At 40.2% G+C, this 13,397-nt stretch overlaps 1 protein-coding gene across 1 annotated transcript in view; it reads right to left on the bottom strand.

Moving 5' to 3' along the window:
• Positions 1-1,185: 1,185 nt before the first annotated feature.
• LOC140476966 (1-phosphatidylinositol 4,5-bisphosphate phosphodiesterase gamma-1-like) overlaps positions 1,186-13,397 on the bottom strand; it is a 217,236-nt gene continuing 205,024 nt past the window's right edge. Inside the window, exons 31-32 of the mRNA XM_072570007.1 lie at positions 3,635-3,819; positions 1,186-2,364 (exon numbers count right to left, since the gene is read on the bottom strand). Of these exons, the coding sequence (XP_072426108.1) occupies positions 2,304-2,364; positions 3,635-3,819 (246 nt within the window). The 3' untranslated portion in view covers positions 1,186-2,303. The remainder of the gene's footprint in view (positions 2,365-3,634; positions 3,820-13,397) is intronic.

The following is a 13,397-nucleotide window of genomic DNA, read 5'->3' on the forward strand; positions in this document are numbered from 1 at the left end:
ATATTAAGAGCAGGTACCAAAATGTGCTCATTCACATTAAGAGAAGTTTTGCACCCACGTATGAAGAAAGTAAGGTATGGAAATGAAGCAATGGAGTGGTTTCACAGTGAATGACTCAATAAATTGATGTTCTGGTATGGTGTCAGTACCAAAACTAAATGGCTCACCATAAATTTGTGTAGACATTACACAACATTACAAGGCAATGGAGAGAGGAGTTACCCGTATCAGTGGATGAGAGTCTGGGGAAACTAGCAAAAAGCATGTTTAACTAAACTCAACGCTAACAGTAGCCTTTGGCAACTACCAATGGACAAAGAATCTGAACAATTGGTAATGCTCATCACATTGTTTGGAAGCCATTGCTTTAATCATTTACCTGTCAGCATTACTGCAGCTCCAGATTTTTTCTTCAAAGAACAGTGACAAACAGCTTGGAAGGATTAGAAGGGTTAGCTTGGGATTCTTCAGATTCTTGGAACATATTGTCAGTGCAACAGACATCAGAGAGAATCCAAGAGCTACCAAAGAGTTCCCATCACCTCGAAAATGTTCACAGAACTATAGAGATCAATGTAATGAACAATTGTTGAAGAAGTGGAGTCCTATATTTTTGACAACCAGCTATTTACCTGCAACAATGACTCAGTTGAAGAGGCTCAGAAAATGAAGAGTGTGTACATATCTATGCATACTAAACGATCACTGTACAAGTACCCATCTGGAAACATTACTTTCCATTCCAGGGACGTGGTAATGAGAAAGGAACTCTCAGTGTAATGGACCAGCTACCCAGACGTCGAAGAAGACAACCTGAATTATGAGCTGATATTCTCTGATGGCACAACAATGAGTCACTGAGAGTAAATGGAAACTTGAACTAAAAAGATACCTCTCAGAACAAGATTACAGAGAATGGTTAAACCACCACAGGACTTATATTACGAGACAAAGACAAAGATAAGATATGGTAGGCAGAGGGCAGGATAGATCTAGGATAATGCTAATCATGAACAGAATGATTGACTGTAAAAGACCAAATTGCCAAATAAACTGTCAACACTCACTATTGATGATCAGGCCTGAAGCATGGTAGTGCTGGAGAAATTTATACAAGTTTGGGTCTCTGATTCCAGGGTGAAATCGTAAAGGATAAGAGGACAAAAAAAAGCATACAACAACAGCTAAGTATTAACACTGTTTATTGAATCTGTTCGTACTCATGTATGTAATGTCAACTTAAATGCTGGGCTACATATTTTCCTTTACATCTTTTTATTCATAAATGCTCGTGCTCATTTCTACCCGTACGTCGGGCATTATGGACCCTTTTAACTTTGTACAATTGAAACTTGGAAAAATAAAAATTTTCTTTAAAAAAAAACTCCGTTCTCACTCTCCCAGCGGTCTGCCTGAGAGAATCAATCAATGGTAGCGAAGGAGCCTGTCTCCCAAACCCCAACCTTGACGTGGCCATATTTTTGGAATGATGGGAAAATCTGTTAATGGGAACAAAAACAAAAAAAAAGAGTGTCCCCATTAGAGAGCTACCCAGCAAGGAAAAGGAAAATTGAAGTTCTTTTGAAAGCGTAGTCTTTTTTTCCAAACAGGTTGTTCCCATTTATTTCAGAGCTTGAAGCTGTGTGTGGGACAGAACGTCCCCATGAGTAAAACAATAGCTAACCACCAATGTCCCCACTATGGCCATATCTGCATAGTTCCCTGGAACATTGAACCACCTTCATTATTTTTGTTTGAATCTACTGATAGGTCTCTCTTGGCATTTTATTAACAATGTATGAAAAGGAAAGTGTTACGGAATAAGTGTGACACGTAGAGAGTTAGGTAGAACTTCTAATATATGGATAGTCTGGGCAAGGGCCAGAAAGGAGGTGGATAAATTGCCACAATACTGGATACACTGAATAAACTTTACCATAGTTACATGAGACCTATCCTGGCGAGAATCAGGTCATGCTAAGTTTCAGATCTGATGCAAATGCACGTGTTTCTCTTGTCCAGATCTTTATACTGACATTTTTAAAAAAATAATCGGTCATCTGTGAATGTTACATGGTAAAGGGAAACAAAAGAAAAAGTTAAAAAGGCACCAGAGCTGTATCATTAGTCTCTGAATTCATTTCCAAAAAGCTTAGGCCAGCTAACACCATGTGCTCAATCAACTTCATGCAGGAATTTTCCAGGACTGCCTGAACGTAGGCCAAATCTGCAGTGGGTTTCCATAGAAACCGATAGACATCTTAATGATCTGCAGCCTAGGTGCTGCCAGAGTCACATGATCTTTAATTTCTCTTGTTCACCATTTGTTGCCGTAGTCTGTCCCTCTTTTTCTTTTCAATAAGTCTGCAAGGAAAAAAAAATGAAAGAAACAAATAATGGATCACTGAATTATCACTCATTCCAGTACAAAAGATGAGACATCTTTGTGTGAACTCTAGCAAGGCTTTTCCATTTCAAATACCAATGACAGCATTTGATATTCCTGAGTCAGATGACAGACAGACACATGTCAACCATGTGTCAGTGACAGTAATTTCACTTTGGAGTTAAAGGTTGTGCGTGAATGTTTTATTCCAGAAATGTGAGCACAAAAATCTAGGCTGTCACTGAGGTGCAGAACTGAGAACTTGTACTGTTTTCTCAACCTGATTAAATAGGCCTTATTTGCCCTCAGTCATCTATTAAAGAAACTATGGCATTGAAGAAAAACAGAAAAGTTTTGAATGAGGTATGGAGAGAGAAAAAGAGAGGGAGAGAAAGGTTAGATTATGAAAGAGAAATTAACTTAAAGGATAAGAGAAAAATTAACATTTAATTTTTTAAAATGTGGAACAACCTATTACACGCAGCAATATGATTGAACAGCTCCAATTGTTTCCATTTTTGGGCTAGTTAGGTTGACTAGCATTGCATTCCCTCATGAAAAGGTATTTTTATCGTTAGATTCATGCTCTATCTGGCTACAGCAGGTCTGAAGTGTGATGTACTGTACATGTGAATTCAGGAGATTCTGATAAATGAGGGTAATCTATGATTGAGATGCCCTTTGTGTGAAGAAATTAGTGACATAGCGTAAATCAATCAGCATGTTCTGGTGAATTGCAACTCACCGCATTACTATTTCACTCCCTAAATTTGCTGATTTGTGCATTAATAACGACATATGTTATTATCAAGCTGTTATTTTCGCAGCAATGCTTGACCCATTCATGAACAATTTGTGTAAAATTAGTGCTGTTAATCCATGTTGACTAGAAATGGACTGAGATTGCTTCAACTCATTTTAAAAGGAACTTTATAGAAATACCAACAATTTTCATCCCATCTGTCTGGTACAAGACTTGAATCTCAAAAGTAAAAAGCCAATCCTTGAGAAGTTTCTTTACTGGGGCAACATTAGCAAGGACAAACAATAAATGTTCTCAGTGTAAACGGAGACCCTTGGGTGAGTGTTATTTCTGATTCTTTGCTAAAGCAATCCAGATTAATCACACTGTCCCCTACCTTCCACTGATGCGCTTATTCCTTACGAACTCTCTCATGGAAAATTGATCAAACTAGTTGAACACACACACAGATAAATATTTTCGACACACTTGCAATTGCTATTTACCGTCTGTTTCTAGCTTCAGTTAGCTCCATCAGCTGATCTTGTGCAACTCGCAGTTCATCCAGTTGCTGCTGGTACCTGGAGTCACAGCCGTTGTTCCGTTCAAAACTTGACACCTGACTGGAAAGCTCATTTGTCCGATCGCGTAGTTGCTGGATGGATGAATAGAGGTTCTCATCGTCTTCCTCCTGTTGAAGAATGTACACAATCTTAAAGCGTTCTGCTTGAATGTCACCCAATCAAGATCTCTCTCTCTCTCTCTCTCTCTCTCTCACACACACACACACACACACACACACACACACACACACACACACACACAGTAAATATACGACATTCTCCCGTGAAACTCCATTTCGACGTATATGTCCTCCAATACCTTTTGGTTTTGATTTCACACAGGTCAATTAAAGCTGCAGTGACCAAGTTTGCTAAATTTTTGAAGGGAAACTCCAGAAATCTCACCAAAAGATTCATGGTGAAATATGAATGTCTATAACTCAATGAAAGCAGGCTATCTGATGTAGCTGTGAGACAGAAATCTTGGATGTAGGTTTAATATTAATAATATGTGAGGTTGCATGTAGGTTTCTAAAGTAATCGAATAGAACTTTGACAAGGGAAATCTTTCTGGGCTCTGTAGCAAGAGAGAGGGAATGGAACTCTCTTCCAAAGAGCTGGCAGCAGCTTGGAGTGAATGGCTTCCTCTCCGTTGTAAGATCCCATGAAGTGGAATGCCAAGTTGTAGGAAATCGTGGCCAATTCTTGTGGCTTAGACAATTTCATGCATAGGACACCCAAGTGCACAAGCTTGAGCTTCAGGCTTCAGAGTTTGAGCAGTGTCTGGGTCACTGAAGGAAATCTTTCAGGCAAAGAAATACATGGACTGCACATTCAGAGAGGTGGTCTCACGGCAAGTTAAAGGCAAGCAGGCAGATCAGAAATGAGTGAATGCCAGGCAGCCCAACAGAAACCGGCAGGTTATGTTGGAGTCCGCAGAGGTTCCAATAACCAACCGGTTTACGATTCTGGATATTGATGAGAGTGACAGATTATTGGAAGTGTGCAGCAAGAGTCAAGTCCATGGTTCTGAGTAGCTCAGCTGTACATGTGGGTAGGATAAAAAGCAGAAGGGTAGTACTTATTGGGATTCTTTTAGTTAGAGCTTTTCAACATGACTTCAAGATGGTTTGTTGCCTCCTTGATGTTAGGGTCAGGAATGTCACAGAACAGCTGCAGGACATTCTCCTTGGGGAGGGCGAGCAACCAGAGATCGCAGTCCACATTGGCACTAGCTACATAGATAGGAATGGATATGTGGTCTTGGAATTGGAATTTGGAATAGGATGTCTCAAGTAGTAGTTTCCAGATTACTCCCAGTGCTACATACAAATGACTACAGAGAAAGGGAAGACAAATGAGTACATGGCTGGAAAGATGGTACAGGAAGGAGGGATTTAGATCCCTGAGACACTAGAACTGGTTCTGGGGAAGATAGCAGCTGTAAAAGCTGCTTGGGTTGTATCTAAACTGAGCTGAGATGGAGTTCCTTGTGGGGTGTTCTGCGAGTGCTGTTGGGATGGTTTCAACTAATTCAGCAGGTGAATAGGAACTAGAAGAGTAGATGAGAAAATAATACCAGGGTACACAAAATACTGGAAGAGGCAGATAGAACTAACATAGAGAATAGTCAGTAGATGGAGTCAGCATAAGGGAGAAAATAATGAAGTCTAAATCAGAGTTACACTGCGTGTATGTGAATACTCAGAATATTGTTAATAAGACAGGGGAGTTGCAGGCACACATAGCAATGTGGGGATTATTACATTGTGGTGATAACAAAGACTTGGCTTAAGGAAAGGCTAATTTGGATGTTAATATTCCTTGATACAAGGTGTTCAAAAATGATAATAAAGTAAAATAAAACAGGAGAAGGTGGAGTTTTTGCTTTAGGAGAGCATTGCAGTATAGGAGAATGTTGATGTTACAGAGGGATCAAGGACAAGATGGATTTGCTTAAGAGCTAAGGAGAAAGAAGTGTGAATGACATGGTTAGGTGAAACATATAGACCACCAGCTAACGGCCAGTATACAGAGGAACATAGCTAGGTGAAAGTGAGGACTGCAGATGCTGGACAGTCAGAGTCAAAAAGGGTGGTGCTGGAAAAGCACATTACTCAGGCAGCATTCGAGGAGCAGAAGAGTCAACATTTCAGGCATAACATTGACTCTCCTGCACCTTGGATGCTTCAGGACTTGCTGTGCTTTTCCAGCACCACCCTTTTTTACTTGAGAGGAACATATCTGCAAAAGAAATTACAGAGGTGTAAATATCATCGAAGGGACCTTCATTACCTGTATATTGACTGGGACAGTGCTAATATAAGGGACAGTAAGGGGCATGTATTTCTAGACTGCATACCTGGTATGGCAACTGTACCGTTCAAGATTGGAGATGGTTACAGAGAGTGGTGAACTCGGCTCGGACAATCACAAAGGCCAATCTCCCATCTATAGAATCCATCTACCAGGCCCGCTGTCAAGGAAAGGCCACCGGCATTCTCAAAGATCCATCCCACCCTGACAATGCTTTACTCCAACCTCTACCTTTGGGGAGAAGGTACAGAAGCCTGAACACAGTTTCTACCCTACTGTTGTTAGAATGCTGAATGGACTCACAAACTCTTAGCATTCACCTGTACCTGTGTTTTTGTTTTGCCGCTGTTTACCTGTTATTTACTTATCTATGCGATTTTACTCTGTGATCTGCCTGTATTGCTCGCAAGACAAAGCTTTTCACTGTGCCTTGGTACACGTGACAATAAGTTCAATTTTAATAAATTCAATTCAATTCAATTCAGAAAGTTTCCTACAGCAATATGTGCCCTGTCCAACAGGAAAGGATGTACTGCGAGACATGATTTTTGGGAATGAATTGGGCCTAGTGAAAGATTAGCACATTTAAGGGATAGTGATCATGCATTATAAGGCTTATGATGATGGTGCAAAATGCCATGGGTCAATCTAGAGTAAGAATAATCAATTAGCAGGCAGCAGATTTCAATGGGGCAAGAGCAGAACTGGACAAGATAGACTGAAATGAAATGTTGACAGGAGAAACAGTAGCTGTAAAACAGGCTACCTTCAAAGTGACTGAATACAGTCAAGCTGTGTTCCCTCATCAAGGAAAGGGTGCCTGTGGTAGGTGTCTGATAGGAAATACAGCCCAGATCCAAGCTGAATATGGAAAGTTCAGAAGGGAAGAGAAAAAGCAAATATGAGAAACAAAGAAGGATGATGAAAAAAAGGACTGACAACTAAACTAAAAGGAAATCCCAAAGCCTTCTATAAGCGCATCAATAGCAAAACAGTAGTAAAAGAAGGAATGTGCTGATTAGGGATCAAAAGGATATTTACGTTTAGAGGCAAGAAGCATGGCTAAGGCGTTAAATGTATATTTTGCATCTGTTTTTACTTACAAGGCAGCTGCTGCTCAGACATGGTGACAGAGGAGGAAACTCCATTACTTGAGGTGTTTAAAATTGATCTGGAGGAAGTATTGGATATGCTTTCAGTACTGGGACCAGGTAAGATTCATTCAAAGATATCGAAGAAATTGGGAGTAGAAATTACTGCAGTACTGGGAATTATTTTTCAATCTCTCCTGGATTTGTAGACGGTGCCAGATGAATAGAGAATTGTAAACATTATGTCAATGTTCAAAAATAGTTGTAAAGAACAGCATAGCAATGACAGACCAGGCTATTTAACTTTGATGCTGGGGAACCTACAAGAAATTATTAGTCACGTTGTAGTAACATTAAAAATATAGATTGATTCAAAGTTTTCAGGATAGATTTATTCAGGGAAAATTGTGTTTAACTACCTTGCTTGAGTTTTTTGAAGAGTAACAGAGGGAATTGATGGCTGTTGACATGGGAATATGTGGACTTCCAAAAGGATTTCGATACAGTGTCACACAAATTGACAGAAGGATAAGAAACAGGCAGTAATGATTAATGGGTATTTTTGGGGCTGAAGGAAAATTTGTGGCGGAAATTCCCAGGGGTCTGTATTGGGACTCTTAGTTTTCTTGATTTATATTGGAATTCAAGCTACAATTTAAAAGTGTGTCGATGACACTAAGCTTGGAAGACCCATAAATTGTGAGAAGGATAGCGTAGACCTCAAAATATATTGACACATTATTGGAGTGGATAGATAGGTAAAAACAGTTGAAATTTAATGTGGAGAAGTATGAGGTGATGTACTTCAGTGCAAAGATCTTGGAGAGACAATTTAAAATAAAGGGTACTATTCCAAAGATATGCAGCAGCAGACAGACTTGTCTATGCACATAAGTAATTAAAGACGTCAGGACAAGTAGAGAGAGGTAGCTGTTAATAAATCAAACAGTATTCACAAATAGGGGCAATGAGTACAAGAACAGGGAGGTTATGATCAACTTATATAAGAAACTGGTTAGATCTCAGCTGGAGTATTGTGTACAGTTCTGGGAATTACAATATAGGGAAGATGTGAATGAATTAGAGAGAGTTCCAAAAGGTTTCAAAAGCTTTAGGAGTTTGGACAAAGTAAATGAAGAGAAATTGTTTCCACTTGAAAATAGATCGAAAATCAGAGGGCATAGTTTTGAAGTGTTTTGCAAAAGAACCAAATGTGAGATGAGAAAAAGCTTTTTCATACCGTGAGTAATTAGAGTCTAGAATGCACTGCCTGGAATTGTGGTGAAGGCATTGAAGACAGCATTACAAGACAGCATTGAAGACAGCATTGTGTGCAGAATTACAAGGAACAGGAGGAAGTTTGGTACTAAGTTAAAATGTGCAGAGAGGCATTCAGGTTCAATGGGATGAATGGTCGCTTGCTACACTGTGACAATTCTGTGAATCTGCCCCACCCATTCCTGCTCTGCAGTAAAAGCAGTTGAGCCAGAGACAGTGAACTGTTTCAAGTCAGTGTTTAATTAGTTGTTAGAGAAGGAGAGAGACCCCACGGATACCAAAAGAAAGGTTTTGGATGTAAATTTGCTTGCTGAGCTGGAAGGTTCGATTTCAGATGTTTCGTCACCATACAGGGTATCATCATCAGTGAGCCTCTGGTGAAGCACTAATGGTATGGCCTGCTTTTTATTTATGTGTTTAGGTTCCTTGGGTTGGTGATGTCATTTCCTGTGGTGATGTAATTTCCTATTCTTTTTCTCAGGGGGTGGTAAATAGGAATAAGGTCAATGTGTTTGTTGATAGAGTTCCAGTTGGAATGCCATGCTTCGAGGAATTCTCATGTGTGTCTCTGTTTGGCTTGTCCTAGAATGGATGTGTTGTCCCAGTCAAAGTGGTGTCCTTCCTCATCTGTATGTAAAGATATTAGTGAGAGTGGGTCATGTCTTTTTGTGGCGAGTATCTTTAAATACAGATGAGGAAGGACACCACTTTGACTGGGACAACACATCCATCCTAGGACTTGCCAAACAGAGACACGTGTGAGAATTCTTAGAAGCATGGCACTCCAACTGGACCTTTATCAACAAACACATAGAATCCAAGTCAATGTACCACTCCTGAGAAGAAGAACAGGAAATGACATCATCACCGCAGAAAATGTCATCACCATAGGAAATGATGTCACCAACCCAAGGAAACCTAAACACAAATAGAAAGCGGGTCACTAACATCAGCGCTTCACCGGAGGCTCACTGATGATGTTACCTAGTATGGTGATGAAATGTCTAAAAATGAACCTTGCAGTCTAACCAGCAAACCTACATCCAGAACCTCAACCTTAGCTACAAATCTTCTCAAAACTCGCTAAGAAAGGTTTACTTCTTGATTATTGAAAACATAAACTACTACGTAGCTGCCATGCATTTTAGAGAATTTGGCAGCAAACATTGCAAACAGTAATTCAAACCATTAATTTAAAACAGAAAGATAATCACAAATTAGTCTTGTATTGTTGAGATTGAAAATTCTTTTAGATAGGCAACAATTCCTGAGGACATAAGCAGTAGAGACAAATATAAATATTAAATTTGGCCTGTTCAATCTGCCATGAGAGGGAGGTGTTGATAGCATTTCACACCATCCTGCCCTTTAGAAGATTGTAGTGAACTGTCTGCTTGAACTGCTTTGGTTTAACGTATGTAGGTATACCTTTAGTTCTGTTAGGGAAGAGGTCCGGCTTATGAACCAGCAGCATTAAAGGAACAGCAATAAAGCCCCAAGTCAAGAGAGAACATGATTTAGAGGAGAACATGGCAGTGTCCCATGAATTTGCTGCTCTTGCCATTCTATGCAGTAAAGGTTATGGGTTTGAAAGGTGCTTCTGAAGCACCCCAAGTGAGTTGCTACAGTGCACCCTGTCGATGGTACACACTGCTGTCATTGTGGACCAATGGTGGTGGGAGTGAACATCGCAGGTGCTGCAGGCTGCATTATCATGGATGGTCATAGGGTCATAGAGATGTACAGCACGGAAACAGACACTTCGGTCCAACCTGTCCATGCCGACCAGGTACCCCAACCCAATCTAGTCCCACCTGCCAGCACCCGGCCCATATCCCTCCAAGCCCTTCCTATTCATATACCCATCCAAATGCCTCTTAAATGTTGCAATTGTACCAGCCTCCACCACTTCATGAGTGTTTGCAGAGTCATACTCATCCAGACAGATGGAAGTTATTCCATTATGTTCCTAGCTTATGTCAGATGGTAGATACACTTTGAGAAGCAGCAGATGAGTTACTTGTCACAGAATTCCCACCTCTGACCTGCCCTTTAGGCCGTAATGTCTACCCAGTCTCAAGGTTTGGGAATGATTATTTAGGACTGAGGATGGGAGAAATGTTTTTATTTAAAGGTTTATGAATCATTGGAACACTCTACCCCAGAGAATTGTGGGTGTGTCATCATTGAGAATGGGTGCAATTTTTTCTGAGTTGTTTTTGAAAGTGCAGTGTCATTGCGTTTTATGGTGACTAACACGCCACACTCATCTGCTGAGGAGACTTGGCTGATCAGATGCCAATTATTTAGTTAAGAGCCAACAGTCACATTGGACATGATTCTCAACCTATCACAGATCTCAATACTGGTGTTCTGCATCACCAGAACCTAAATAGAGGCCAGGAGCTACTGAGGGACTGCCAGTTGAAGCCTAGTTAGGATATCCAGAGGTGAGAGGGTGAAGAAATTTTATACTCTTCTAATGGGGTGGGGGTCATAGGCAGCAGGCAAGGCAGGGTATACTTCTCAGATCCCACCCCTTACTCCCATTCTAATTAATGATGTGGCAAGAAGTGGGTAAGTACCTCATCAGAGCTGACTCCTCAATTATACCTCCTCCTTACCACCTCCAGGGAGGATAACATCACACCCTGTATTTAAAGCTGACATTGATATCTGATCTCTCATGGAAAAAAGGAATTTAGGAAATGAGCAGGAAATGAGAGTTGATGTTGAAGATCAGCCAGAGTAGGCTTGCAGTCTACTCCTCCTCCTATATCTTATGTTCAGAAACACAAGCAAAGATGTTTGATGGAGCACTGTCAATGTAACCTCATTTGACAATCAGATGTGGTGGGCTAGGACTGTTAGCTGAATTGTGGATCAGTGTTTATTGGCAGTTGATATAAGCAAGATAGTTTGGTAAGTTTTCAATCACATTATTGTAAAGACGTAAATCATGAAGTAATTCATTCCAGCAGTTACAAATGACCCCACTGCTGCTCTGTGTCACTCTCTCTACCTGAAAGTGGTGGTTTCTGTGTTTGCATGAGTGTGTGTGCGTGTGTGTGTTTGTGGTTTCCAGTTTAATCTGTATGTGTGGTGCTGTTCTCTCTTTATTTTTAAAAAAATTGATGGAGATCCTTTAATTACTTACAACATTATTATTTTCTGCTACCTGTGCATTGAGGTTATTTAACACGACCTTGTATCATTGCCCTACTGGAGAAATGCAACTCACTTACTTCAGATCAGGGCTGAGTTTAGGAATTCTATGCATGGCCAAATACAACCAGATAACAGTCCTACCTAACTGCATCTGACTGTAGAATGAGGCTACATTACTACATCATACATGTGAAATTAAAAAATAGGTCTATTTCCTGTTTTCATTACTTTATATTTTATGTGATTACCATTTTCTTTGTACAAGCTAAGAAAGCAGTTTATAAGAATGATGCTGTGCCCTATGCAATCCATTTGACATGGGACAGGACTAGCATTTGGGAAAAACTTGCTTTTATTCATTTGTGGAATATGGGTATCATTGGCTAGACCAGCATTTATTGCTAGTCTCTAGTTTCACTTGAGAAGGTGGTGGTTAGCTGCCATCTTGAATCAAGTTAAAAATCACACAACACCAGGTTATAGTCCAACAGGTTTAATTGGAAGCACACTAGCTTTCGGAGTGATGCTCCTTAATCAGGTGATATAACCTGGTGTTGTGTGATTTTTAACTTTGTACACCCCAGTCCAACACCGGCATCTCCAAATCTTGAATCAATGCAGTCCATGTGCTATAGGTAGACTCACAATACCCTTAGGGAATGAATTCCACTGCACCTAACTGTTTCCCTCTTTCCAATCATGTAGCTGAACATGAGGAGAACAATATGCAATGTTAAGGAATGAAAAGCTCCTTGGTGATTTTGATACATGCTTCTTTCAAACATATCACAGTACAATAAAAAAACACCCGAGAATCCATTTCTCCTGTTCTCCAGTTCTCACTATCGTAGTTCAGAAATGAGTTTGCCATCAAGGTGGAGGGACACAGTGGACTGGGCATGTGAACTGGTGCAGAGGAAGGTGGTAGCATCACCTTACTTGAGGGTGATATGACTGTCAACCTCAAGAGCTGGTTAGGTCCCAGAAATCTGAGAGTGTCCTTCCCCAAGTCCAACATGATATCGATCATTCTTTACTTGTGCTTCAGAATGTAAGTGAGAAGATGAGTAAATAGTGTGCCCTGCTGAGGCTGCTCCAGTTCAATACGACCATGGCTGAGCTTCAACATCAGCTTCACTTTTCTGCTCACTCCTTTGATTCACACAGAGGCCAAATATCAGTCTTTCTCAGCCTTAAATAAGGGGTTCAGTATTAACCCTTACATGGTCTGTAAGAGGTAAAAGGGGAATATAGAAAAGTCCCTTGCCAAACTCCTGTGTGGGTTGAAATCTGAGGCTGTCTTTCCTTGAAAAAGGCATTCACATGATTTTCCTATATTGTTTATAGATACCTATTCCTTACACTGGGTTATAACTATAACATGCCAGGAAAGAGGAAGAGGTCTGGGCACCTTTAGCTCCAGTACCAATAAGTATGGAGGAAAACATGTGTTTAGTAAAATGGGAAATAAGACACCTTATTTAGAGCTTGGTTACATCATATTTTTCATATCATCCCTTGCACAAAGGATGAAGAAAGTGAATACACAGCATGTCAAATATCGCAAGCAGCACTCATGCTTTAAACAGAAGGGACATCAGCTCCCAGAAGGACAGTTTAATAGTATCTCAATGCATGAATAGTTAATGGTAAGGATAAAAAAAATAGGAAAGCCCAAATCTTAGCTTTTCACTGCAGTTTTTAAATAATGAGCACATGAAATAATCTACTGAAAGAATCATAATTTTGAAGGTTACAAGATGTCTCCAGTTTAAAAGATTCTCCAGTGCATTTGACTCTTATTGTTGGTCAAGAGCCCCATGATCAATTTTAGACAGAGTAGCTACAGAGCA

Source organism: Chiloscyllium punctatum, chromosome 5, assembly GCF_047496795.1.
Source record: "Chiloscyllium punctatum isolate Juve2018m chromosome 5, sChiPun1.3, whole genome shotgun sequence".
Taxonomy (NCBI): Eukaryota; Metazoa; Chordata; class Chondrichthyes; order Orectolobiformes; family Hemiscylliidae; genus Chiloscyllium; species Chiloscyllium punctatum.